The 26,724-nt window shown below is 46.9% G+C and overlaps 1 protein-coding gene across 1 annotated transcript in view; it reads right to left on the bottom strand.

Annotated features, from left to right (window-relative positions):
- The window catches only part of elovl2 (ELOVL fatty acid elongase 2), a 174,121-nt gene that overhangs the window by 56,307 nt on the left and 91,090 nt on the right, over positions 1-26,724 (bottom strand). Inside the window, exon 4 of the mRNA XM_078228631.1 lies at positions 15,545-15,622. Within this exon, the coding sequence (XP_078084757.1) occupies positions 15,545-15,622 (78 nt within the window). The remainder of the gene's footprint in view (positions 1-15,544; positions 15,623-26,724) is intronic.

The following is a 26,724-nucleotide window of genomic DNA, read 5'->3' as shown; positions in this document are numbered from 1 at the left end:
CAGTCCAAAGATGTGCGGGTTAGGTTGATTGGCCAGGTTAAAAATTGCCCCTTAGAGTCCTGAGATGCGTAGGTTAGAGGGATTAGTGGGTAAAATATGTGGGGTAGGGCCTGGGTGGGATTGTGGTCGGTGCAGACTCGATGGGCCGAATGGCCTCCTTCTGCACTGTAGGGATTCTATGATAAAAAAAATGGTGGCTCCCTTGACTCCCACGCGGCCAATGGCGTCCAAAATGGCGGCTCCCTTGACTCACACGTGGTCGATGGTGTCCAACATGGCGGCTCCCTTGACTCACACACGGCTGATGGCGTTCGGATTTTCGGTTCCCTCGGGTCGCACGCTGCGCTGTTTGGTTTCGAGGCTGACTTTGCCCTGCAAGACTTTAGCGTAGTGGCCTTTCTTTCCGCACCCAGAGCAGAACACCTCCCTTGCCGGGCAGCGTTGTCGGGGGTGCTTCCCGAGACCGCAAAAATTTTGGGCCTGCAACAGCTGCAGCAGTCGAGTCGTTGGTGGGGCGCTGTGTGGCATAAGTCTGTGGCCCTCCTAGGTACTGGGGTGGTAGTGGCCGTGAGGCCCACGATGTCGCGTGATCGGGTGCGTACGCCTCGAGGTTACGGGATGCCACTTCTAGGGATTCAGCGAGTGTCACAGTTTTTGGTAGATCGAGCCCACCTTGCTCTAGCAGTCGCTGCCGAATATAGTTGGATACAACGCCCGTAACGTAGGCATCGCGGATTAAGTCCTCCGTATACCGCGCAGCCGATACAGACTTAGAATCATAGAAACCCTACAGTGCAGAAGGAGGCCATTCGGCCCATCGAGTCTGCACCAACCACAATCCCACCCAGGCCCTACCCCCACATATTTACCCACTAATCCCGCTAACCTACGCATCTCAGGACTCTAAGGGACAATTTTTAACCTGGTGAATCAACCTAACCCGCACATCTTTGGACTGTGGGAGGAAACCGGAGCACCCGGAGGAAACCCACGCAGACACGAGGAGAATGTGAAAACTCCACACAGACAGTGACCCGAGCCGGGAATCGAACCCGGGACCCTGGAGCTGTGAAGCAGCAGTGCTAACCACTGTGCTACCGTGCCGCTGACTTGCAGTTACAGGCCTTGCCGAGCACCCGTAGTTCACGGAGAAACTGTGCGTTTGATTCTCCCGGCCGCTGTTTTCGCGTAGCCAGAAGGTGCCTGGCGTAGACTTCGTTTGTCTGTTGGCTGTATTGGCTCCTTAGGAGCGCTAGCACATCCACGTACGTTTCTGCGTCACAGATGGTGGCATACACTGCATCGCTTACCTGGGCGTTGAGCACGTGCAGCTTGTCTGCATCGGACAAGACGGCAGAGGAGGCTCCGAGGAAGGCTTCGAAGCACTTCAGCCAGTGATTGAAGCTGTTGGTGGCTCCCACAGCTTGCGGATCCAGGTTTAAAATATCGGGCTTTAGAAGTTGCTCCATTCTGGGTTTTTTTGTGAATAAAATTGATGCACTCTCAATCACGATACGAGGACTCCAGCGACTGAGTGAAATAACAGGCTTTTATTCGCAAAGAACAGGAGCACACCCTTGTAGCTGACCTGGCCCAGACTGAGTCGAGGAGGAGGAACCATCACCTTTATCCCTCGCTCTGGTGGAAAGGGAGGAGTCTCGGGCCAGGTGCAGCATGGGTGTGTCCACGCATACACATGTAGTTACAGTGGTTCACCACACAGGGGCCCCACTCCCATGCCAGGTGTTGTGGGGGGGCAGGGGCCACACCCCCCCCACGCCAGGCCTTTTGCAGGGGCCCCGCCCCCGCCACGGGTCAGGCCTTTGGCGGGGGCCCCGGCCCCCATGGGCCAGGCCTTTGGTGGGGGCCCCGCCCCCCCATGGGCCAGGCCTTTGGTGGGGGCCACGCCCACCCCCCCATGGGCTGGGCCTCTGGCGGGGGCCCCGCCCACCACCACCCCACTTCCGGTCCTTTGGCGGGGGCCCTGCCCGCCCCCTCCATGCCGGGCCTTTGGCGGGGCCCCGCCCATGCACCCCACGGGCCGGGCCGTTGGCGGGGACCCCGCCCATGCCCCCCACGGGCCAGGCCTTTGGCGGGGGCCCCTCCTGCCCCCACCCCACAGGACGGGCCTTTGGCGGGGGTCGCGCCCGCCCCCGCCAAAGGTCCGGCCCGTGGGGGGAACGGGCATGGCGCCCGCCAAAGGCACGGCACATGGAGGGGGCGGGCAGGGCCCCCGCAAATGGCCCGGCCTGCGGGGGGGGGCAGGGCTCCCGCCAAAGGCCTGGCCCGTGGGGGCCGGGGCCCCCGCCAATGGCCTGACCCGTGGCAGGGGCAGGGCCCCCACAAAAGGCCCGGCGAGGGGGGGGGCGGGGCCCCTGCCCCCACACAACACCTGGCATGGGGGCGGGGCCGCTGCAAAACACCCGGCGTGGGGGCGGGGGCCCTGTCCCCACTGAACACCGGCGTAGCGGGGGGGGGGGGGGGAGATGGGGTCCACCCTCGTAGAACACCCAGCTTGGGGGGGGCGTGGCCCACAGAACACCCAGTGTGGGGTGGGGGCCCGCCTCCACAGAACACCCAGCCTTGCACAGTTAATGGCAGGGCCCTGGGTGCTGTTGAACAGAAAGGCCTCGTGGTGCAGGTACATAGTTCCTTCAAAGTGGCATCCCAGGTAGGCAGGGTCTGAGCATTGAGTACAGGAGTTGGGTCGTTATGTTACAACTGTAAAAGACATTGGTAAGGTCACATTTGGAGTAGTTCATACAATTCCAGTCGCCCTGCTATAGGAAGGAAGTTATTCAATTAGAAAGGGTGCAAAAAGAGATTTACTACGATGTTACCGGGACTTGAAGTTTGAATTAGGAGGGGTTGGGACTTTTTTCCCTGGAGCGTAGGAGGATGAGGTGTGACCTTCGAGCTTTATAAAATCATGAAGGGCATGGATAAGATGAATAGCCATGGTCTTTTTCCTGGGGTCAGGGTGTCCAAAACTAGAGGGTATAGGTTTAAGGTGAGAGGGGAAAGATTTAAAAGGGACCCGAGGGGCAACTTTTTTCCACAAAGGATGATGCCGATATGGAATGATCTGCCAGAGGTGGTGGTCGAGGCAGGTACAATTACAAAATTTGAAAGATATTTGGACGGGTACGTACAGCAAAGATTTAGAGGGATATGGGCCAAACACAGGCAAATGGGATTAGTTCAGTTTCTTTTTTTTTTGCCTGATGCATGCTTATCGACATCCAGGCATGTCTGGATTCAAGAAACCAATCATTTTTCTTTGTGTGAATATGTTTGTTCTAAATCCTCCTTACATCTTCCTTGACATTGCTCACTCTGACACAGATTTACCTTGAAGTAACTCTTTCCAGTCCACTTTCTATAGTTGGGTGGATTAGCAAATTTGCTGATGACACCAAAGTCGGTGGTGTGGTAGACAGTGAGGAAGGGTGTCGTAGTTTGCAGGAAGACTTAGACAGGTTGCAAAGTTGGGCCGAGAGGTGGCGGATGGAGTTTAATGCGGAGAAGTGTGAGGTAATTCACTTTGGTAGGAATAACAGATGTGTTGAGTATAGGGCTAACGGGAGGACTTTGAATAGTGTGGAGGAGCAGAGGGATCTAGGTGTATGTGTGCATAGATCCCTGAAAGTTGGGAATCAAGTAGATAAGGTTGTTAAGAAGGCATATGGTGTCTTGGCGTTTATTGGTAGGGGGATTGAATTTAGGAGTCGTAGCGTTATGTTGCAACTGTACACAACTCTGGTGCGGCCGCACTTGGAGTACTGTGTGCAGTTCTGGTCCCCACATTACAGGAAGGATGTGGAGGCTTTGGAGAGGGTGCAGAGGAGGTTTACCAGGATGTTGCCTGGTATGGAGGGGAGATCCTATGAGGAGAGGCTGAGGGATTTGGGATTGTTTTCGCTGGAAAGGCGGCGGCTAAGAGGGGATCTTATTGAAACATATAAGATGATTAGAGGTTTAGATAGGGTGGATAGTGATAGCCTTTTTCCTCTGATGGAGAAATCCAGCACGAGGGGGCATGGCTTTAAATTGAGGGGGGGTAGTTATAGAACCGATGTCAGGGGTAGGTTCTTTACCCAGAGGGTGGTGAGGGATTGGAATGCCCTGCCAGCATCAGTAGTAAATGCGCCTAGTTTGGGGGCGTTTAAGAGATCCGTAGATAGGTTCATGGACGAAAAGAAATTGGTTTAGGTTGGAGGGTCACAGTTTTTTTTTTTAACTGGTCGGTGCAACATCGTGGGCCGAAGGGCCTGTTCTGCGCTGTAATGTTCTATGTTCTATGTTCTAAACCAGATCTCAGCTTCATAAAATTGGCCTTTCCCCAAATTTAAAACTGTTTTTCCAAAACAAAACTTTTAAGTTCAGTAGAAGTAGGACACTTCAGGAGTCATACCATTATAATAATCGCTGAAATTTATAGATCACTGACTGCATCTACTTTAAGAAGTCTCTCAACATCAGGCTCACCCCAGTCCAACACCGGCATCTCCACATCCCCATGGTAAGCTTTTGCAGAAAATACGGACACGTGGGATTGAGGGTGATTTAGTGGTTTGGATCAGGAATTGGCTAGCTGTAAGAAAACAAAGGGTGGTGGTTGATGGGAAATATTCATCCTGGAGTTCAGTTACTAGTGGTGTACCGCAAGGATCTGTTTTGGGGCCACTGCTGTGTGTCATTTTTATTAATGACCTGGATGAGGGCGTAGAAGGATGGATTAGCAAATTTGCGGATGACACTAAAGTCGGTGGAGTTGCAGACAGTGTGGAGGGAAGTGGCAGGTTACAGAGGGACATAGATAAGCTGCAGAGCTGGGCTGAGAGGTGGCAAATGGAGTTTAATGCGGAAAAGTGTGAAGTGATTCACTTTGGAAGGAGTAACAGGAATACAGAGTACTGGGCTAATGGTAAGATACTTGGTAGTGTGGATGAACAGAGGGATCTGGGTGTCCATGTGCATAGATCCCTGAAAGTTGGCACCGAGGCTGATAGGGTTGTTAAGAAGGCATACGGTGTGTTAGCTTTTATTGGTAGAGGGATTGAGTTTCAGAGCCAGGAGGTCATGCTGCAACTGTACAAAACTCTGGTGTGGCCGCACTTGGAGTATTCCATACAGTTTTGGTCGCCGCATTATAGGAAGGATGTGGAAGTGTTGGAAAGGGTGCAGAGGAGATTTACCAGGATGTTGCCTGGTATTGTGGGAAAATCGTATGAGGAAAGGCTGAGGGGCTTGAACTAAATCTGTCTTCTCCCTCTAACCAGCACCACCCGGTCCAGGCACACCAGGAGGGTGAACATTAACCCCAGCCAACCTAAAGGACAAAGCTGAGGGGCCATTAGAGAAAAGTCTATCATTACATTCACCTGCACCCTCCACTAGCTCAGGGACACAAAGCTCAGTGGGTCATAGTTCAAGATTGAGCTCAGGGTTACTTTCTGGAGGTCACCTCACTAACATGCTCCACAGAAGTCAGAGGCTTCTGTGTCCCTCTATAACTCAGGATTATTGGAGATCAAAGAACAAAGAACAAAGAACAATACAGCACAGGAACAGGCCCTTCGGCCCTCCAAGCCCGCGCCGCTCCCCGGTCCAGGATTGAATCCTGAATCCAGGATCCCCGCCCAATTTTCCAGCCTATCTACATACCAATATCCTATCCACCGAGCTGTCCCTCACAGCTACGATGCTTTGTTCATTACAACCTATTAACTCACCCCCACCCCCCTATTCCAGACCATGTGATCCCCAGGGAGAGGCGAAAACCCAGAGTGAAAAACCCCAGGGCCAATATGGGAAAAAAAAAATCTGGGAAATTCCTCTCCGACCCCCTGAGGCGATCGAAACGAGTCCAGGAGATCACAATGGCCCTGATCGGAAAAAGCTTCCCAACCCTAGTCATTTCCACTTCCATGAACACCATATGAATTCCCTGCCCCCGAGACAGGTTCCCAACTATCCGCAGTCTCGCTCTGTACTGGCACCAGCAAGATGATCATAGAATGAAGCCTTGAAACGAGAAACAAGGAACAATTAGCCCGCGCCGCTCCCTGGTCCAAACTAGACCACTCTTTTGTATCCCTCCATTCCCACTCCGGTCATATAGCTGTCTAGATAAGTCTTAAACGTTCCCAGTGTGTCCGCCTCCACCACCTTGCCCGGCAACACATTCCAGGCCCCCACGACCCTCTGTGTGAAATATGTCCTTCTGATATCTGTGTTAAACCTCCCCCCCTTCAAAGAACAAAGAACAAAGAACAGTACAGCACAGGAAACAGGCCTTCGGCCCTCCAAGCCTGTGCCGCTCCTTGGTCCAACTAGACCAATCGTTTGTATCCCTCCATTCCCAGGCTGCTCATGTGACTATCCAGGTAAGTCTTAAACGATGTCAGTGTGCCTGCCTCCACCACCCTACTTGGCAGCGCATTCCAGGCCCCCACCACCCTCTGTGTAAAAAACGTCCCTCTGATGTCTGAGTTATACTTCGCCCCTCTCAGCTTGAGCCCGTGACCCCTCGTGATCGTCACCTCCGACCTGGGAAAAAGCTTCCCACTGTTCACCCTATCTATACCCTTCATAATCTTGTATACCTCTATTAGATCTCCCCTCATTCTCCGTCTTTCCAAGGAGAACAACCCCAGTCTACCCAATCTCTCCTCATAGCTAAGACCCTCCATACCAGGCAACATCCTGGTAAACCTTCTCTGCACTCTCTCCAATGCCTCCACGTCCTTCTGGTAGTGCGGCGACCAGAACTGGACGCAGTACTCCAAATGTGGCCTAACCAGCGTTCTATACAGCTGCATCATCAGACTCCATCTTTTATACTCTATACCCCATCCTATAAAGGCAAGCATACCATATGCCTTCTTCACCACCTTCTCCACCTGTGTTGCCACCTTCAAGGATTTGTGGACTTGCACACCTAGGTCCCTCTGTGTTTCTATACTCCTGATGACTCTGCCATTTATTGCATAACTCCTCCCTACATTATTTCTTCCAAAATGCATCACTTCGCATTTATCCGGATTAAATTCCATCTGCCACCTCTCCGCCCAATTTTCCAGCCTATCTATATCCTGCTGTATTGCCCGACAATGCTCTTCGCTATCCGCAATTCCAGCCATCTTTGTGTCATCCGCAAACTTGCTGATTACACCAGTTACACCTTCTTCCAAATCATTTATATATATCACAAATAGCAGAGGTCCCAGTACAGAGCCCTGCGGAACACCACTGGTCACAGACCTCCAGCCGGAAAAAGACCCTTCGACCACTACCCTCTGTCTCCTATGGCCAAGCCAGTTCTCCACCCATCGAGCCACTTCTCCTTGTATCCCATGAGCCTTAACCTTCTTAACCAACCTGCCATGTGGGACTTTGTCAAATGCCTTACTGAAATCCATATAGACGACATCCACGGCCCTTCCTTCATCAACCGTTTTTGTCACTTCCTCAAAAAACTCCACCAAATTTGTAAGGCACGACCTCCCTCTTACAAAACCATGCTGTCTGTCACTAATGAGATTGTTCCGTTCTAAATGCACATACATCCTGTCTCTAAGAATCCTCTCCAACAACTTCCCTACCACGGACGTCAAGCTCACCGGCCTATAATTTCCTGGGTTATCCCTGCTACCCTTCTTAAACAACGGGACCACATTCGCTATCCTCCAATCCTCAGGGACCTCACCCGTGTCCAAAGAAGCGACAAAGATTTCCGTCAGAGGCCCAGCAATTTCCTCTCTCGTCTCCCTGAGCAGTCGAGGATAGTTGCCATCAGGCCCTGGGGCTTTGTCAGTTTTAATGTTCCCTAAAAAACCTAACACTTCCTCTCTCGTAATGGAGATTTTCTCTAACGGGTCAACACCTCCCTCCGAGACACTCCCGGTTAACACGCCCCTCTCCTTCGTGAATACCGATGCAAAGTATTCATTTAGGATCTCCCCTATTCCCTTGGGTTCTAAGCATAATTCCCCTCCTTTGTCCCTGAGAGGTCCGATTTTCTCCCTGACAACTCTTTTGTTCCTAACGTATGAATAGAATGCCTTAGGATTCTCCTTAATCCTGCCTGCCAAGAACATCTCGTGCCCTCTTTTTGCCCTTCTAACTCCCCGTTTGAGATCTTTCCTACTCTCTCTGTATTCCTCCAGAGCTCCATCTGTTTTCAGTTGCCTGGACTTAACGTACGCCTCCCTTTTCATTTTAATCAGATCCTCAATTTCCCTGGTTATCCACGGCTCTCGAATCCTACCTTTCCTATCTTTCCTTTTTACAGGCACATGCCTATCCTGCAGCCTTATCAATAGTTCCTTAAAAGACTCCCACATGCCAGACGTGGACTTACCCTCGAACATCCTCTCCCAATCAACATCCACCAATTCCTGCCTAATCCGGCTATAGTCAGCCTTCCCCCAATTTAGCACCCTGCCCGTAGGACAGCACTCATCCTTGTCCATTACTATCCTAAAGTTAACAGAGTTGTGGTCACTATTTGCCACATGTTCCCCTACCGAAACTTTGACGACCTGACCGGGCTCATTTCCCAGAACTAGGTCCAGTATAGCCCCCTCTCTAGTCGGGCTATCTACATACTGTTAAAAAGAACCTTCCAGTACGCATTTTACAAATTCCTCCCCGTCCGGTCCCCCAGCTCTAAGCACTTTCCAGTCTGTGCCAGGGAAATTAAAGTCCCCCACTACAACAACCCTATGTTTTCTGCACCTATCCAGAATCTCCTGACATATCCTTTCCTCCACTTCCCGTGGGCTGTTGGGTGGTCTGTAGTACACCCCCAGCATAGTGACTGCACCCTTCCTGTTTCTGAGTTCCACCCACAGCGACTCAGTACATGACCCCTCTAAGTTGTCTACCCTCTGCACCGCGGTAATATGCTCCTTAACTAATATCGCTACTCCCCCACCTTTTTTAGCCCGTCCTCTGTCTCGCCTAAAACACTTATACCCCGGAATATTCAGCTGCCAGTCCTGTCCTTCTTTTAACCAAGTTTCCGTCACCGCAACCACATCCAAATTCCGCACAAGCATTAAGGCCCTAAGTTCGTCTGTTTTACCCGTTACACTCCTCGCATTGAAGCAGATGCACTCCAGACCTCCAGGCCCAGTCAGGTCCTCCTCCTCCAGAGTGCTCCTCTTCTTAGCTAGCCTTGCCCTGGCCCCCACCTCGACCCCAGCCTCAGTATTTACTGACCTCCTGTTTTGTTCCCCACCCCCCTGCCACACTAGTTTAAATCCTGCCGAAACACTCGAGCAAAACTCCCAGCCAGGATATTTGCTCCCTTCCAGTTAAGGTGTAACCCATCCTTTCTGTACAGTTGCCATCCTGACTTGAAGATTTCCCAGTTATCTATGAATTTAAAACCCTCCCTCTTGCACCAGTCCTTTAGCCACGCGTTCAACTGTAGAATCTCCCTGTTCCGAGCCTCACTTGCACTAGGCACCGGGAGCAGTCCAGAGATTGCTACACTGGAGGTCTTACTTTTTAGCCTAGCACCCAACTCCCTGAATTTCTCTCGTATGACCCCCCTGCTCTTCCTACCTACATCATTTCCCCCAATGTGTACAATCACATCCGTTTGACTACCTTCCTTTTTAAATATGCTTCCTACCCTCTCGGAGACATCCAGTACCCCGGCACCAGGGAGGCAGACTACCATCCTGGATTCTCGTTCAGTCCCACAGAAGCGCCTGTCCGTGTCTCTAACTATTGCATCCCCCACAACTATCGCTCTCCTAAACCCCTTCTTTCCCTTCCGGACCCCTGAGCCTGTCCCCGTGGAGGCGATCTGGTCCTCGTGGCTTACCCCTGGAGGGTCATCCCCCTCCACAGAATCCAAAACAATATACCTATTGTGGAGGGGGACAACCACAGGGGATCCCTCCACAGACTGCTCAATCCCTTCCCTTCTCCCATCTGTTGCCCATCCCTTTCTCTTATGGGAGACTGCCACTGGGGTGCTTTCTGGCACATCACCCTTCTGACTATTACCCCTCCTAACCGTGACCCACGTGTCTTCCTTCCGAGACCCTGGTGTCACTACCTGACTATAACTTTTATCTATGACTCTCTCATTTTCCCTAACTAAACTGAGTTCATCGAGCCTCAGCTCCAGCTCCCTTACACGATCCTTCAGGAGATGCAGTTCCACACATCTGGCACAGATATGGACTTCCGGGAGGCAAGTTGTCTCCAGGAACTCCCACATCCCACACCGAATGCAGTATACTGGCCTCCCACTCATACCAGCCATGTCCTTTTTACTTTTGGGGATAAAACAAAAAGGGGGTGTAACCGAAGAAAAACAAACAAACAACCTTCCTCGCCGAAGCCCTGTGAGCCAAAGCCCTTTTAGCTCTCACTCTGTCCCCTGCTCACTCCACTGCCCGCTAACGACGCTGCCCGCTCAAAGGTGCGGCCTACTTTTAAACCCTCCAAAATCTTCCCAGGCTGCTGCTGGGCCTATTTCCTGTTTAGAAAAAAAAACCTCCGATTTTTTTCACTAATTTAAACTGAAAAATAATTAAATTAATTAATTACTCTACTGCAGCCCGAGCAGCACTCCCACAGTGAGACACCAACTGTCACACTCAGGCACCCACTGAGTCTGAGTCAGATGATGAGTGGTCACCAAGACAATGCTGGAGATGCAACAACTCAGCCTGGATAGAGTGGATGTGGAAAAAATGTTTTCACTGGTAGGCGAGACTGGATCTGAGGGCACCATATCAGAATAAAGGGATGCCCCTTTAGAACCAAAATGAGGAAGAATTTCTTCAGCCAGGGGGTGGTGAATCTATGGAATTCATTGTGAAAGAAGATTGTAGAGGCCAAGTCATGGGAGTATACTTAAGACAGAGAAAGATAGGTTCTTGATTGGCAAGGGGATTAAAGGTTATGGGGAAAAGGCAGGAGATTAGGGTTGAGAAACTTATTAGCCATGATTAAAAGGAAGAGCAGACTCGATGGGCTGAATGGCCTAACTCTGTTCCTATCGTATGGTCTAACAGCCCAGAACTTCAGGCAGATTGGAGGATGGAGGCGTTCCAGTGAGATCTTCCAAATATCGTGGCTTCAACATGCGAGTCCCAGAGGAAACAAACATGAAACTGGGAAATAGGAATACTGGTCTGAACTGTTCTTTTCCTTCTGGGCTGCCTTGTGGTTACCATGGGAAGGTGGCAACCACCTTGAAGATCTTGATCAAGCAGGTTTGCAAGATTTGCACTCGGACCTGCACATGGTTGTAGGACATTGATTCATCAGTGCTCGGAGAGGAAAGAACCAAGACACCTTGACCTCCCTCCAGGTATCTCTTATCCTCAAAGAGTTAGGGTGGGACCTTTTGACAGAGAGAGGAGGAATATCAACTGGATACCCTGGCAGCCTCCACATAGCACACTCCAAGGGTGTCTGGCCACTCTGAATCCCCTCTGCATCAAACCTTCTCCACTCTCTGTAGGTTTGAGGAGTGTGCATCTGCCCGAGCAGGAGACCCTTATCAGGTTGAGGCCCTGAGAACCTTGGACCAGAGAACATCCACCAAGGTCATCACAGACAACAGGGCGATAGGGTTAGGAAAATTAAGAAATATTACCATCACTTCTGGGTCACAGGTGTTCAAGCACTGTACGTATCTTGCACTTCTGTAAATACATTTGATGTCAATGAGATTGGTTTGGTCATTTGAAAGCAGCGAGGATATTCATATATGTGCTCCCTTATTTGAGGACGAGCTATCTTCAGTCATTGCCTCACTTTCGCAGCCCCACATTCATGTGATGTAAAGTTCACTGAAGATAGTTACAGGAAACTTGTGTGATGTCAGGGAAATGTGCAAGAATTTTTATTGGAAATGTGGTCTAAATGCATTTGCAACCTTAATTGCTTGAGAGAAACATTGTGAGAGAGCTGCTCCACAGCCTTGAAGGGATCATTGCAGTTGTGTCTAAGTGGCATTGTGAAAGCACAAGACCTTACACAATGCACTCATCTCAGTGTCCACTGTAGATTCTCATTAATGTGGCAATAAGTTCTTTGTCGCAGTTGTTTCAACTTTCACTGCCCAGAGAGCATTCAGGGTTCTATGCTGATCTTTCCAGAGCTTCCTTAGTCTGTATTGGCTTCAAATTGCACCTTCACTACTCGCCTTGTTGCTGATACAGCCTTGTAACTGAGGCACAAACTCAGAGCGAGGTGACCAAGATGCCAGCCCTGATACTTAACATCTCAAAACTACAGAGAGTGGAGAAGGTTTGATGCATTGATGACATGCACCACCTTACCAAACTTCCTTCTCCACTTTTAGATTTGGCACACTGATGAAAGTTGACTTGAACGCGAGTTTTGAATGGACGCCAATTGCCCCATAATCTGTGCAAATTAGAGAAAGCATATTAGAGGCTATTATTAATTATCTGACATATATGCAGCAGCTGTGCCTTAACAGTTCCCTGCATTCCCAATTTTCACATTCCTGTGTTCAGACTAAAATGGGGTGACTGTATTGTGTGCTTCCTTTCCAATTCGCCTAGTTCTGTTCCCATTCCACCGGGTCTGTATTTCTGCCTTTCGTGTTGGGCTCCAGCTTCACCATCCTTGTGCTGCCCTGCACCCACCCCCCTCCCCACCTTTGCCAATTGTTCACCCTGTCTCTTTCCCTCCTCCACCCTTCCTGCCAGTATTTTTCCGTTTCTTGACCTCACTCCAAAATTTCCAGTCCTGCCTGCCACAGTCTGGAGGGGAAAATGCTGCCAGAAAAACTGAAACAATAATTCCCTCTATGAAGTAATTACTCTTTATTTGTTAGAATTCCATAGACCTAGAGTAAAAAACAAGTTGATCCTTTTACTAACAGCCTTCCTCTCAATAAATATAAGGCAGATGAAAATCAAAACAAATGCTACTGAGAATCTCTCTGGAACTATGCCCATGCCACCTCCATGACCTGCATGCTCCCATGTCCCCTCCATAGCCACTCACGCAGTATTCACTATCAGCAGAACTCGAGCCTTAAAAAATTTAATGATCCAAAAGCTCTCACTCATATATACGTGATATTGAAAAAAACTAATTTATGAAACCCATTCAAAAAATTAAATCTCCTCAGTTGCCAATCTGTTGTAATAACACACAAACTTCAATTCACTAAACACACCATAGGAGTTAACCCTTTAATAACCTCTGAAAGCTGTAAATCACAATGTGAACTCAACTGTTGCGAAGTTGTTTTGGAGGTTTTGAAACTCAGCCAAGCATTCATAATGTGCTCACCTGTAATAACAGCACTTGGGGAAATACCAGCAGTGAAGTCCATTGAAACTAGAAACACATGTTTTTTTTTTCAGAAGCTATACCAGGTTGTTTGCTAAGTACTCCAGCAGTGAGTTTCTTTTGTTTTAACCTAACTGAAAGCTGCAGTCTGAATTATTTTCAATTTTAAAAGATTAGGCATTTAAAGCACTTTCAATCTTGACAAGTAAAACAGACCTTAAATCCCACCCTTCATGACCGTTAATGTCAACTCTATCAAATCATGGTTGCCAAAGTGCAAGTTAAGATCCTAAGAACAGACAAAATGGGGTCAGTTTGAACTCAGCATTAAACCTAAATAGCCCAGCAGATTCAGATTTCCCATCTGAGAGCTTCAGGCCCACCTCTTCTCTCCCTGCAGACAAAAAAGGGTGGGATTTACTATAAATTCCTACTTTCCTGTATATAATATATATGTCCTGTGTAACAGTCACATAATTTTCCAGGAGAATGTAATTATAGAAAGACAATCTTACGCAGCAGTATCTATCTTTGTACTGGAAAACCTGACAGGAAACACCTGCAAATAAAAGATTTAAGGTACATGTATGTTTCTCTTAGGAAATATATACTTAGAACTTCCTATTCCTTTACTTGACTTTTAATTTATGGGGAAAGAAGCTTTGGAAACTTAAGAAAAGGACCAAATGATCAAAATGCAAAAGGGAAAATAAAGTCTTGATGAAACTGCATTATTATATATAAATACATGAAAATGAAAGTAATAAAAGACCTTTAAATGTTGTAACCTCAAGCATCATCCTCCCGAACACAAGCAATGTTAACTGCTAGAGTGACAAAAACCCTGGGAAATTAACTCTGGAATATTCCACTCAGCTGGCTAAGACAATTAAACAACTTGAGGAGAGTTACATAATAACACATTACTGACTAACCCACATCCACAAGTACATTGAAAACACAAGATCAAATTTTACAGCCCTCTGCAGAGGAAGCTGGCAGTGAGCTGTAAAATCCACTGCCACAGTGGTGATGCCATACTATTGCTAACACCTCAACCAGTATTTTACAGGCTCTGGGGAGGCATTTGGTGACCAGCCTCTTGGGCCAACTGAAGCCCATGACGCCAATGACAGTCATGTAAGGGCCTTCTCCCACTCCCAGAGATAGTCCCCAGCCCTATATGTTACCCTCCACTGACTTGCCAAACTCAGCACCACACCCCCACCCTCTTGTCAGGTCCTGCCATCCTGGCTCCAGCAACAATCCCAGACTTACATACAGGTCCGCGGTTCCTCAGTGTTGAGTAGACTGCAGTCCCAGCAGTGGCCCCTGTTTATAATGTGCTGTTGGTAACTCTAGGAAGATGGGTCCTGTTCCCAGATGGGGCAAAAGTCATGCCCTGACAATCAAAGATTCAATGGTCCTTAAGAGGTCAGCAGAGTGGCTGAGGGCAGCACGGTGGCACAGTGATTAGCACTGTTGCCTCACAGTGCCAGGGACCTGGGCTCAATTCCGGTCTTGGGTGACCTGTATGTGTGGAGTTTGCATATTCTCCCCGTGCCTGCATGGGTTTCCTCCGGGTGCTCCAGTTTCCTCCCACAGTTCAAAGATGTGCAGGTTAGGTGTATTGGCCATGGTAAATGTGCATGGTTACAGGATAGGGTGGGGGTTGGGCCTCGGTAAGAAGCTCTTTCAGAGAGTTGGTGCAGACTTGGTGGGCCGAATGGCCTTCTTCTGTACTGTAAGGATTCTGTGAATAATCGCTGCCTCCACGCAAATTTGCAGTAAAACGTCTGTGGAGTACCAGAAGTAACCATCTTATGCTTTTTTTTTCAATTTTCTACCTCTGCCAACTTTGATCAAAAATGAATCCTTCACCATCTTAATGTTTATAAATCTCATGTTCATTGTCTCCATATCATTAATTAAAATTAATTATATGGATATAATATACATATGAAGATTGGGAAATATATTCTTTAAAATTCATGGTGGTCATGTTCTAGCAAGGTCTAAAGAGGTGAAAAAGAAATCAGATGAGAAATCTCATCTGCCCTAAACTGGCATGTTTCCTCGCAACAGTAGCACTGTTGTTGACCAAGATTAGCCAAGAGTAGACTTCTCCTTGTATGACTGTGGAAGGCAGTGCTGTCCATGTGGTGCGCAGCATTCTCTAGGAATTACATTCAGCATTATTACCACATTGGAAATCCGTTAGATTTTTTTGTCTCACCCTGATGTCGGTGTCACCGGCACTGTGAAGATTCTGACACTGCAAGTTATATCTTCCTTCCCAGCTTGTCAGGACCAGCTGTAAAGAACACAAACCAGTTATTAGAAAATGTGTTGATCATTGTTGATCCAGAACACAGAACCACTAATAGCAATGAGTTCAGAGGGGAAATGCATAATCTTCACAGGTTACCATCTTCTTCGAATGGGAATAATTTGCCTTCAGTTCCTCTTATGAATGATCCCAGCAAATGCCTTCGGGGGTTAGGTTGATTGGCCATGCTAAAATGCCCTTAGTGTCAGGGTGACCAGCAGGTCAAATACATAGGGTTGTTGTCGGTGCAGGTTCAATGAGCCAAATGGCCTCCTTCTGCACTTTACGGATTCCATGTTCACCCACTCTATTTTTTTATTATTGATTCGTCATTTTTCAACCAACTGGTCTATAATTCCCTGTAGTCTTTTTCCTCTCGCACCTTTCTTAAAAAGCAGAATGACATGCAATTTTCCAATCTAAAGGAATAGATCACAAATCAAGAAAATTTTGGAAGATTATAGTTACGCATAAAGTTCTCACCTGCTTCCCATAAAACCATCTCCTCTTGTGGATTTGTCACTCTTTAGTGCCATTAGTTTCTCCATTATTATTGTGCTTATGTTCATTTTGGGTGAATTTATATCGGGAGCATATTTAGGAATTAAATATTAGTTCCTTTGGGATGTCTGTCATGCTGACTTTTTTTACTTTAAGTACTCTTGCGAATTATTTAATATGTCCACCATTTGTCAGTGGCAATATCACCATTATCAGTTTCCAAAGGGCCCATATTGCTCCTTCCGGACGAGCACTTTAATCACCAAGGCATAGTAGGCTATGGACCAAGTGCTGGTAAATGGGATTAGTATAGATTGGTATTTGATGTGGCATAAACATGGTTGGCTGAAGGGTCTGTTGCTGTGCTGTATGACTTCTTTTTCTAATGTAATTTTAACAATATTTTCTGTTGATTTTGATATCCCCTGCATATGCTTTAAATACTCCCTTTTAGTAGTTCCTACTACTATCTGTTTTGACATCCTTTATTCTTATTTGTGTGCAGATCTTGTGGTGCAGTGGGTAGTGTCACTGCCTCTCAGCCAGGTTCAAGACCACCTCAGCACTTGATGGCCAAGGAAGTTGCATTCGTAACGCAGCCACACAGATTGGTTATTAACATGCAAATCCTTCCAAAACTAGGTAGTAAGAACAATAGAAATACCTGGTTAGGTGTGTGATGGAAAGAAAGTTGAAGTCTCTACTATCACAATCCATGCTCCAAAACTGCATTTTGCCACAGAAGCTTGGACTCCAAATGAACTCTAACACTATCACCACTCGTATTTTTGGTGCTCTCTCCCATTTGCAAGGATTTTTCCTTTTTTTTGCAATTTTGTATTCAAAAATTCATGCTGTCATTTTTGACATGTAGAGCTCTCTTTCTTTCCCCCACCCTCCCCCAGTTCCCAACATAATTCTTTTTTAGATCCCCCACTGATTTTCCAACAGATTTTCCACATTTACCTTGGAAAATATCTGTCTCAAACCAGAGTCAGCCTTACTTATTCTAAAAACTTAGTAATTGATCCATATTCCCTTACAAACACTACTTTGAACTTTGTCATGTTATGATTATTATTTGATAAAAGTGCACACACCATTAAGCTGTTAACATATCTAATCCTCATTCATGTATAAATCTAATACGCACGGTGGCACAGTGGTTAGCACTGCTGCCTCACAGTGCCAAGGACCCGGGTTCAATTCCCAGCTTGGGTCACTATCTGTGTGGAGTCTACATGCTCTCCGTGGGTTCTCTCCGGGTGCTGCGGTTTCCTCCCACAGTCGGAAGAATGTGCTGGTTAGGTGCATTGGCCATGCTAAATTCTCCCTCAGTGTACCCGAACAGGTGCCGGAGTGTGGTGACTAGGGGATTTTCACAGTAACTTCATTGCAATGTTAATGTAAGCCTACTTGTGACACTAATAAATAAACTTAATACAGCGAGTGTTCTTCTTGATTGTAAGACAGGACATTGCTGCCAGCTTCAGGACCCCAATGTCTGGATCAAATTTGGGGCCCAAACATACACTTGCTGGCAATCATCCTGGATGCAGTCTCCAAATAGGCCTCCCCTGAACTGGTCATCCTGCTCCCAATGCTGTTTGCCCAGAGGATCAGTAGCTCTGGATCCTCAGCATTCTCACCAAGAGAGGTGGGCACAGCTGAAGTGGATTGGAGACAACACAGACACACCTGCTTTCCAGCATATTAATTACCAAAAAGAGCCTGCACCTAGATTGGTATGTGAATTGGGCTGGAGAGGAAAACACTCTGCTGGATTAGACTTGGCCTCATTTGTGGCCTTTCATTAATGTGGTGCCCTGTTTGTGACATGGAGCTTTTGGCGCAATGATCCCTGCCTACCACAACATGGTAAGAAGTCTCACAAGTCTTACTGTGCTTACCCCAGTCCAACACTGGCATCTCCACATCATGGCTACCACAACATGGCCAACTACATTGCAGAGGCTGCCAGCTCAAGCAGCTTTGCAGCTGGTAAAATGGTGGAGTGGCTACAAACTGAGGGCTCAACAATGTTAATTGGCTGTTTGTCTCTGCACAGGGGCCAACAGAACCTACTGTTATATCAGCATTGAACACCAAACTTTGCGCAGATGGTAATTAACAACAGTCCTTTTTAGTCCGTGATTAGCATCAGCATCAGGAGGCCTACATAGCTGTACTGTTGAACTTTTGTTATTCATTCCTTGAGATAAAAAACAAACTTTGGAGACTGCAAGTTAACAAATGTCCAAGAATTCCACAGTCTTGGTAGATGTCCAGGTAGGTTTACATGACAATCTTCCAGGAGAGGCAATCACCATCCAATTGCAACTCTGTTCCCTTTTTCATACCTTAATCTGGAGTTGCACATTTCTCACCCGGACCCCTGATTGCTGAGAAATGTCCAGTTCACCTGATATGGAGCCCTTTCTGTACAGGGCAACAGCATCAGGGGAAGTGAAGCCATGAGTCTCCCTTATAGCACTAACTGCTAGAAGTTTAAAGGTCCCAGCCACTTGGACAGTACAGAAAGTGCGTGTGCAGGGTAAGTGGGCAGAATGGATTGGGGAGGGTAGTTGGCTCAGTTGCGTAGTCGTTGGGCAGGGGGAAGGGAGGGCAGGGGTATTGGGAGGGTTTTGAAGTGCAGTTGCAGGTGGAGATTAGTATGAGAGTGGAGAGTTGGAGGAGATTTTGGGAAGATAGTCAGGGGGAGAGTTCAGGCTGGGTCAGTACCATAGTTACCCAATAGTTAGAAGTGGTTAACTCTGCGACCTTTTCTTGAGTAACTATTCTGTAGAAAGTTGGAACCATCCAAAGTCTCCAATTTAAATTAGAGTTTTGGATGGTTCCAGATGCAGTGTAATGGCCAATGGAAGTTTTTACTCTCCGGTGATTCCCATGCAGTCCTTACAATGTGAGTTTCTGGGGGTCTGCCAGGACATCTTCACAGAATTGCTACAGCGCAGAAGGAGGCCATCTGGCCCATTGCGTCTGCACTGGCTTTCTAAACAAACAGCATGGGCGCGATCGTACGACCTCATCCTGCCCATTGTTCGGTGAGGCAAGGTGGTAAGATTGCACGTGAAGTGAAATTTCAGAACCCTGCCCAGTTTCATACCAGTTCCGATTTTCCAGCCACTTTTTCCAGGCATGAATAGCTTTGTGTCCAAAATGAGCAAGATGTCAATTTTCATGCATATGAATACATTTCAATATAATTAGCAAGTGTGGCATGCAATCGTTTCCTCCCCCCCTTCACTTTAACCATCTCATCGGTCAGACGCCACACCGGTGAAAATTACAGCTTCTCTATATAAGTGAGTTTCAGGCACAGCAGTAATGATGGGGAAAGGAGTTGAGTACCAGTAGGCACCAACCTCTGTGGTGCAGGAGAGTGTCAGCCGTGGCCCCCAACTCCACTGAGGTCGTCACAGTTACACTGCCATCTGTCAGTTACACAGGCTCTGTGCTGACTGCAGGCATTCCATCCCAGGCTCCATGAACAGAAATAAGAGCAGTTAAGTCAGCTGCTGCTCAAGGGAGCTCTGCAAGTGTTAACACGGCTCTTCACATTGCATGGACTCTGCAGTGCTGCCCTCGATTGGAACCCATCTCGTACTAGTCACAAGAGTGCTCCTCCCCCATCTGTCTGAACTGCAAGCCATTCCTGGAAGCCACTTCACCAGACATCCAGGTGATGCACCTATGCCTATACTTCAAGGGTACAATGGGGAGCCCCGCACAGCCACCCACATGCTCTCCATGCCCCCTCATGGCAAGAATGCAGTGACGGTCATCAACTCATTGAGGTGGCATATGACACCAGGAATGGTGTCGGGTTGCCACTGTGACATTAATGTACTTTCTTAAAAGTTTTTTAAAAAAATATCATGCTCTCTGCAGCTCTCACAGCTTCAGTGTTTTCTCACCTCACAGCCTTAGCTGATGTCATTATGGCACAGGCTTATCTGGAGATGTCCTTTTATTGCTAATTCAATAGCTTAAATGGGTGTGTTTATTTTAACTCTGGGTTGTTTTATGATCATGCATTGTTAACAGGACAGTCATGTATTTATGGAGAGCTTTTTTTTTCGTTCCAGTGAGTTTAAGGTTTCATTTTCTGTTTGGCTTGCAGTTAGAGTTGAGTGGTAGAAGGGACAGCAAGCTGAAAAGCCCTTTCTCCCGGTTTTGTTTGGAAATTCTGCCGTTATCTGAAAGCAAGATCTTGCCTTTCTGAAGGCGAGAATCTGCTGCTGGTGGTTTGAACAGTCTCTCCCTGTTGTTTTGATTTCAAAGTGTTCCGAGTGTCAGGAGATCCACAGCATTCATCCAAAGGACTCAAGTCCAGTATCACGTAAGCATTAGTCTTTGCTCTGTTAAAAAGGTATTTTGTCTATGGGATTGGTTTGATTGGAACACATCAGATATATTTATTAGTAGGCATGTCGAAAGCGCAGGGGGCTATTGATTGCATGCACGTTGCCCTGCGGTCCATCCCCAACCCATCAGGCCCTGCGTTTATCAACAGAAAGAGGCTCTACTCCCTGAACATGCAGATCGTGTGCAACCACAGTATGAGCATCATGCACATGTATGCATGCCGCCTGGGGAGCAGGCATGATAGCTTCATCCTGCGGTGCTCTGACATCCTCGAGGTCTTCGAAGACCAGCCTCGGCTGTCAGGATGACATATGGGAGACAAGGGCTACTTGCGAAGGGCTTGACTGATGATGCCACTGCGGAGGCCAGAGACCGATGCGGAGGCCCGTTATAATGACACATAGTCCATCATCAAGCAGCGCATCGGACTCCTGAAGATGTGGTTCCATTGCTTGGAACCAGAGGTGAGGAGGGCCTCACCAGGGCAGCATGGTGGCATAATGGTTAGCACTGCTACCTCAGTGCCAGGGACCTGGGTTCGATTCTCAGCTTGGGTCACTGTTTGTGGAGTATGTACACTCACCCTGTGCCTGTGTGGGATTCCTCTGGGGGCTCCGGTTTCCTCCCACAGTCTGAAAGATGTGCTGGTTAGGTGCATTGGCCATGCTTAATTCTCCCTCCAGTGTATCTGAACAGGCGCCAGAGTGTGCCAACTAGGGGATTTCATAGTAACTTCATTGCAGTGTTAATGTAAGCCTACTTGTGACACCAATAAATAAATTTTAAACACCTGGGGCATTGAACCGGGTGATTGAGCCCCTGACTTTCACTCTGACGTGGCTCCAAGCACAAGTATGTGATCAAAGAACATATACGAGTGAGACTCGTATGCCTCGGGCATTCGGCCTCTGATATTCGGGTAAGCATTCTCCAAGGCGGCCTTCACAACACACAACAGCACAGAGTCGCTGAGCAGAGACTGATAGCCAGGTTCCGCACACATGAGGACGGCCTCAACCGGGATATTGGGTTCATGTCACACTATCTGTAACTCGCACAACTTGCCTGGACTTGCAAAGTCTCACTGGCTGTCCCGTCTGGAGACAATACACATCTCTTTAACCTGTGCTAATGCTCTCTCCACTCACATTGTCTGTACCTTTAAGACTTGATTAGCTGTAAAGACTCGCATTCCAATCATTATTCATTATTCTGTAAATTGAGTTTGTGTCTTTATATGCCCTGTTTGTGAACAGAACTCCCACTCACCTGACAAAGGAGCAGGGTTCCGAAAGCTAGTGGCATTTGCTACCAAATAAACCTGTTGGACTTTAACCTGGTGTTGTTAGACTCCTTACTCTGTATAGCCCTTTAGTGTCAGGGGATTAGTGTGTTTATCCTCCAGAAGGAACTCTTCAGTTATAGGCAATAAAATGAAACAAAACTTACTCCAACTTATAAATCAAAGAAAAAGGTTTAATAAAGAAATTTCATTCCTCCAACACTTCAGCCCTCACTCTAGGCCATTCCACGCTCTCAACATTCCCAACAGGTGCTTATTTATAATGAGTCAGCTGATCATCACATCATTTTGGCATTGGTTACATAGCTTATTGACCCTTACAGCTTGTTACCATTGGATCTGCTGTACTGTGACCAATATTATCATTGGTTACATTCTAACATAGTGGAGTAAATACGTGAGATTACGGAGATAGGACCTGGGTGGGATTGTTATCGGTGCAGGCTCAATGGACCAAATGGTCTCCTTTTGCACTGAGGAATTCTATGATGCTATGATCCATCTGGCCCAGATAAATCATCAACTTAAGTACAGACAGCCAATCTAATACAAATCAAGTCACTGAACTTCCTTCTCTTTCACCATGACTTGAGCAGCATCTTCTTTGTTGGTAATGATCGATGCCAAGTATTTACTTAATAGCTCTGCCCTGCCCATGCCTCCATACATTAATTCTTTTTTGGATCCATAATTGGCCTCACTCCTTTTTCACCTTTCTCTACTTATAAGCCTATAGAAGACTTTTGGATTAACTTTTATGTTAGCGGCCAGTTTCTTCTCATGATCTCCCTTTACTTCCTTTACTTGTTTTTCCAATTTTCTCCTGAACCTTTGAAATTCAGCCTGGTTGTATTACCTACCTGAAATCTGTCATGCATATTTTATTTTTTGCTTCACTGTCTGTTTTGTCATGTATGGAGTTATGGTTTGTTTTCCATATCGTTTCCTCTCATGGAAATGCTACATGGCTGTGCCCAAACTATTACCTCTTTAAAGGCAGCCCATTACTCAAATCATTAATTTCAAATTTTTAGGCCAGATACATTCTCACTCAGCTGAAGTTTATCCACCCCCATTAATTATTCTTACTCTGAATGGCTCCTTGACCTTTTCCATAGCCAACTTAAATTTACGATATAAGGATCACTGTCCCTTAAATTCTCCCTTAATCTACATGGTTCACCTTATTCTCAAAAACCAGGTCCTCCTTTCTTTTGGATTGGAAACGTATCATAGAATCCCTACAGTCTAGAAGAGGCCATTCGGCCAATCGAGTCTGCACTGACTCTCTGACAGATTATCTTACCCAGACCCTCTCCCTGCCCTATCCCCATAAACTTACATATTTACCATGACTAATCTATCTAACCTATGCATAGAAACTAGAAGCAGGAGTAGGCCATTCAGCCCTTCGAACCTGCCCAGCCATTCATTTTGATCCTGGCTGATCATCATCGAAGTCAACACCCTGTTTCCCCATATCCCTTGATGGCTTTAGCCCGTGGAGCTATATCTCATTTCTTCTTGAAATCAGACAACGATTTGCCTTCAACTACATTCCGTGATAGCGAATTCCACACATTCACCACCCTCTCAGTGGAGAAATTTCTCCTCACTTCAATTCTAAAAAGTCTACCCCTTATCCTCAAACTATGACTCCTAGTTCTGGACTCCCCCACCATTGGAACATTCTGAATCTACCCTGTCAAACCCTGTTACAATTGTATAAGTTTCTATGAGAGTTTCCAGGAGTCAGCCTGATAAACCTACGCTGCACTCCCTCTATAGCAAGGACATCCTTCCTCAGATAAGGACACCAAAACGGCGCACAATACTCCAGGTGTGGCCTCATCAATGCCCTATACAATTGCAGCAAAACATCCCTATCTCTCCTCTGAAATCCTCTCGCTACGAAGGTCAACATACGTTGGGGTGGCATGCTGGCATAGTGGTTAGCACTGCTGCCTCAGTGCCAGGGACCCAGGTACAATTCCAACCATGGGACTGTGTGTGGAGTAAGCATATTCTCTCCCTGTCTACATGGGTTTCCTCTGGGTGTTCTGGTTTCCTCCCACAGTACAAAGGTGTGCAGGTTAGATGGATTGACCATGCTAAATTGCCCCCGAGTATTCCAAGATGTGCTGATTAGATATATCAGTCATGGAAAATGTGTGGGGTTATGGGGATATGGTAGGGGTAAAGGGCCTGGGTAAGATGCTCTATCAGAGAGTCAGTGCAGATGCAATGGGCTGAATGGCTTCCTTATGAACCGTAGGGACTCTATGATTTATTAATTCTTTTTGATTCAAAGCATTGAATAAAGACTATTGTCCCAGGATGAAGAATTATACAGAGCGAGTCGTGGTTTCCTGGGAGCTCCCAACTACCAGTTGTAGAAAATAGCAATGATAAATAATGCAGGATTGGAAGTGCCCGTACATTTTCATGTCATTTTCAAAAAGTGCTATAAAAATCCTAATGTATTTCTGATGAGAATTTTAATAATACTGACAAATAAACAGGACATTTTGAAGAACAAGCAATTCCAGCATGGATCTGTTTTAATTTGGTCTTTAATACCTGGTTTCAGTTTGCATCTCTTGTCTAGTTACAAAGGATAAAGTGAAGAGAGGCCAGCTGCACTTCTGCTTCTGTACATGTGCAGCAAGTGCTCCCCCTCGTGTTGCAACACAAATAAACACAGCCTTTTAACATTTACACATGACACAATTTGGAAGTATTATGAAGTGTGAAGAGGGTAAAGTTAAGCTTCAAGAGGACATCGACAAGTTGATGCAATAAGCAGAGAGCTCACATCCTTCCTCGAAAAACAGAGACCAAATTGGACACAATACTCCAGAAGTGGTCTCACCAACACCCTATACAACTGCAACAACACTTCTCTACTCTATACTCCAGTCCCTTTGCAATAAATGCCAACATCCCTTTTGCTTTTTTATTACATGCTGCACCTGTATATCAACGTTTTGTGATTCATGAACATAGACACCCAGATCTCTCTACACGGACACATTTTGAATCTGCTTTCCATTTGGGTAATAATTTGCCTTTCTATTTTTTCTGCCAAAATAGACAACCTCACACTTATCCACATTAAACTCCATCTGCCAAATTTTGGCCCATTCTCCTAAGCTATCTATATCCATCTGTAAAATCTTTATATCCTCGTAGAAATCATAGAAACCCTACAGTACAGAAAGAGGCCATTCGGCCCATCAAGTCTGCACCGACCACAATCCCACTCAAGCCCTACCACCATATCCCTACATATTTTACCCACTAATCCCTCTAACCTACGCATCTCAGGACACTAAGGGCAATTTTTAGCATGGCCAATCAACCTAACTCGCACATCTTTGGACTGTGGGAGGAAACCGGAGCACCCGGAGGAAACCCACGCAGACACGAGGAGAATGTGCAAACTCCACACAGACAGTGACCCAAGCCGGGAATCGAACCCAGGTCCCTGGAGCTGAGAAGCAACAGTGCTAACCACTGTGCTACCGTGCCGCCCACTGCCTACTTTCCCACCTATTTTAGTATCATCCACAAATTTTGCTATGTCACACTCTGTCCCTGCTTGCAAATCATTTATATAGAATGTAAACAGTTGAGGTCCGAGGACTGACCCCTGCGATGCCCCACGAGTTATATTTCGCCAGCCAGAGAAGGATCCATTTATCCCAATGCTCTGCTTTCTGTCAGTCAGCCAATCCTCAATCCAATCTAGTTGATCCACTTTACCCCCAATCCCCTGCGATCTCACCTTCTCGATCAGTCTTTCATGCGGCACGTTGTCAGACGCCTTCTGGAAATCCAGATATAGCACATCCACATGTTCCCCACTATCCAACTTGCTGGTTATGTCCTCAAAGAACTTTAGCACGTTTATCAAACATGACTTATCCTTCATAAAACCATGCGGACAATGATGGATTGAGCTTTGCCTTTCCAAATGCTCATTCATCTCCTCCTTAATAATGGATTCCAGCAACCTCCCCGCCAAAGAGGTCAAGCTAACTGGCCTATAGTTTCCTACCTCACATGTATCTGAATTAAGTCATTCAATATCTACCTGCCCAATCTACTTCCCTGTCTTTCTAATACTTAGACCTTTCATTGTTAACTGCATTTTTTTGAATATTTTGATAGTGGGCCCAATTCTCACCCCAGATCATTTGTTTGTAAAGTGAATAGTGATCCCTTCAAGGACACCATTATTAGTATCATAGAATCCCTACAGTATGGAAGGAGGCCATTTGACCCAACAGGTCTGCACTGACTCTCCGATAGAGCATCTTACCCAGACCTATCCCTGTAACCACACATATTTACCCCGTTAATCTCCCTAACCTTCACATTTTGGGACAAATGGGCAATTTAGCATGCCCAATCCATCTACCCTGGGCAGCTTTGGAGAGTGGGAGGAAACCAGAACACCTGGAGGGAACCCATGCAGACATGGGGAGAATGTGCAAACTCCACACAGTCAGCCAAGGCTGGAATTGAACTCCGGCCCCTGATGCTGTGAGGCAGCAGTGCTAATCACTGTGTCACCATGCCCTAATCTGACAAAAACCTCAGTTAACTTCAATAATTCAAGCACAGTAAGGGCCAGTATAGTGAGGAGAGATTGACACTGTTCTCTGCAGCAAACAGTAAGAGTTCAGACAGATGTGTTGCCCGCCCAGTGCCAGATTTGGGACATCAACTCAGGTCTGCAGAGGAACATGCAATAAGAAGGAAAGGATCCAGTTGCCATGATCCATGTATGTAACAATGACATAGACAGGACAAGGAAAGAGATTCTGCATCGTCAATATGAGAGGTCATGTACCAAAGTAAAAAACACAACCTTAAAGGTGATAATCTG

The sequence above is a fragment of the Mustelus asterias genome, chromosome 2, assembly GCF_964213995.1.
Source record: "Mustelus asterias chromosome 2, sMusAst1.hap1.1, whole genome shotgun sequence".
Classification (NCBI taxonomy): Eukaryota; Metazoa; Chordata; class Chondrichthyes; order Carcharhiniformes; family Triakidae; genus Mustelus; species Mustelus asterias.
Note: the sequence above shows the minus strand (reverse complement) of the source record. Positions and strands in the feature narration are given on the sequence as shown.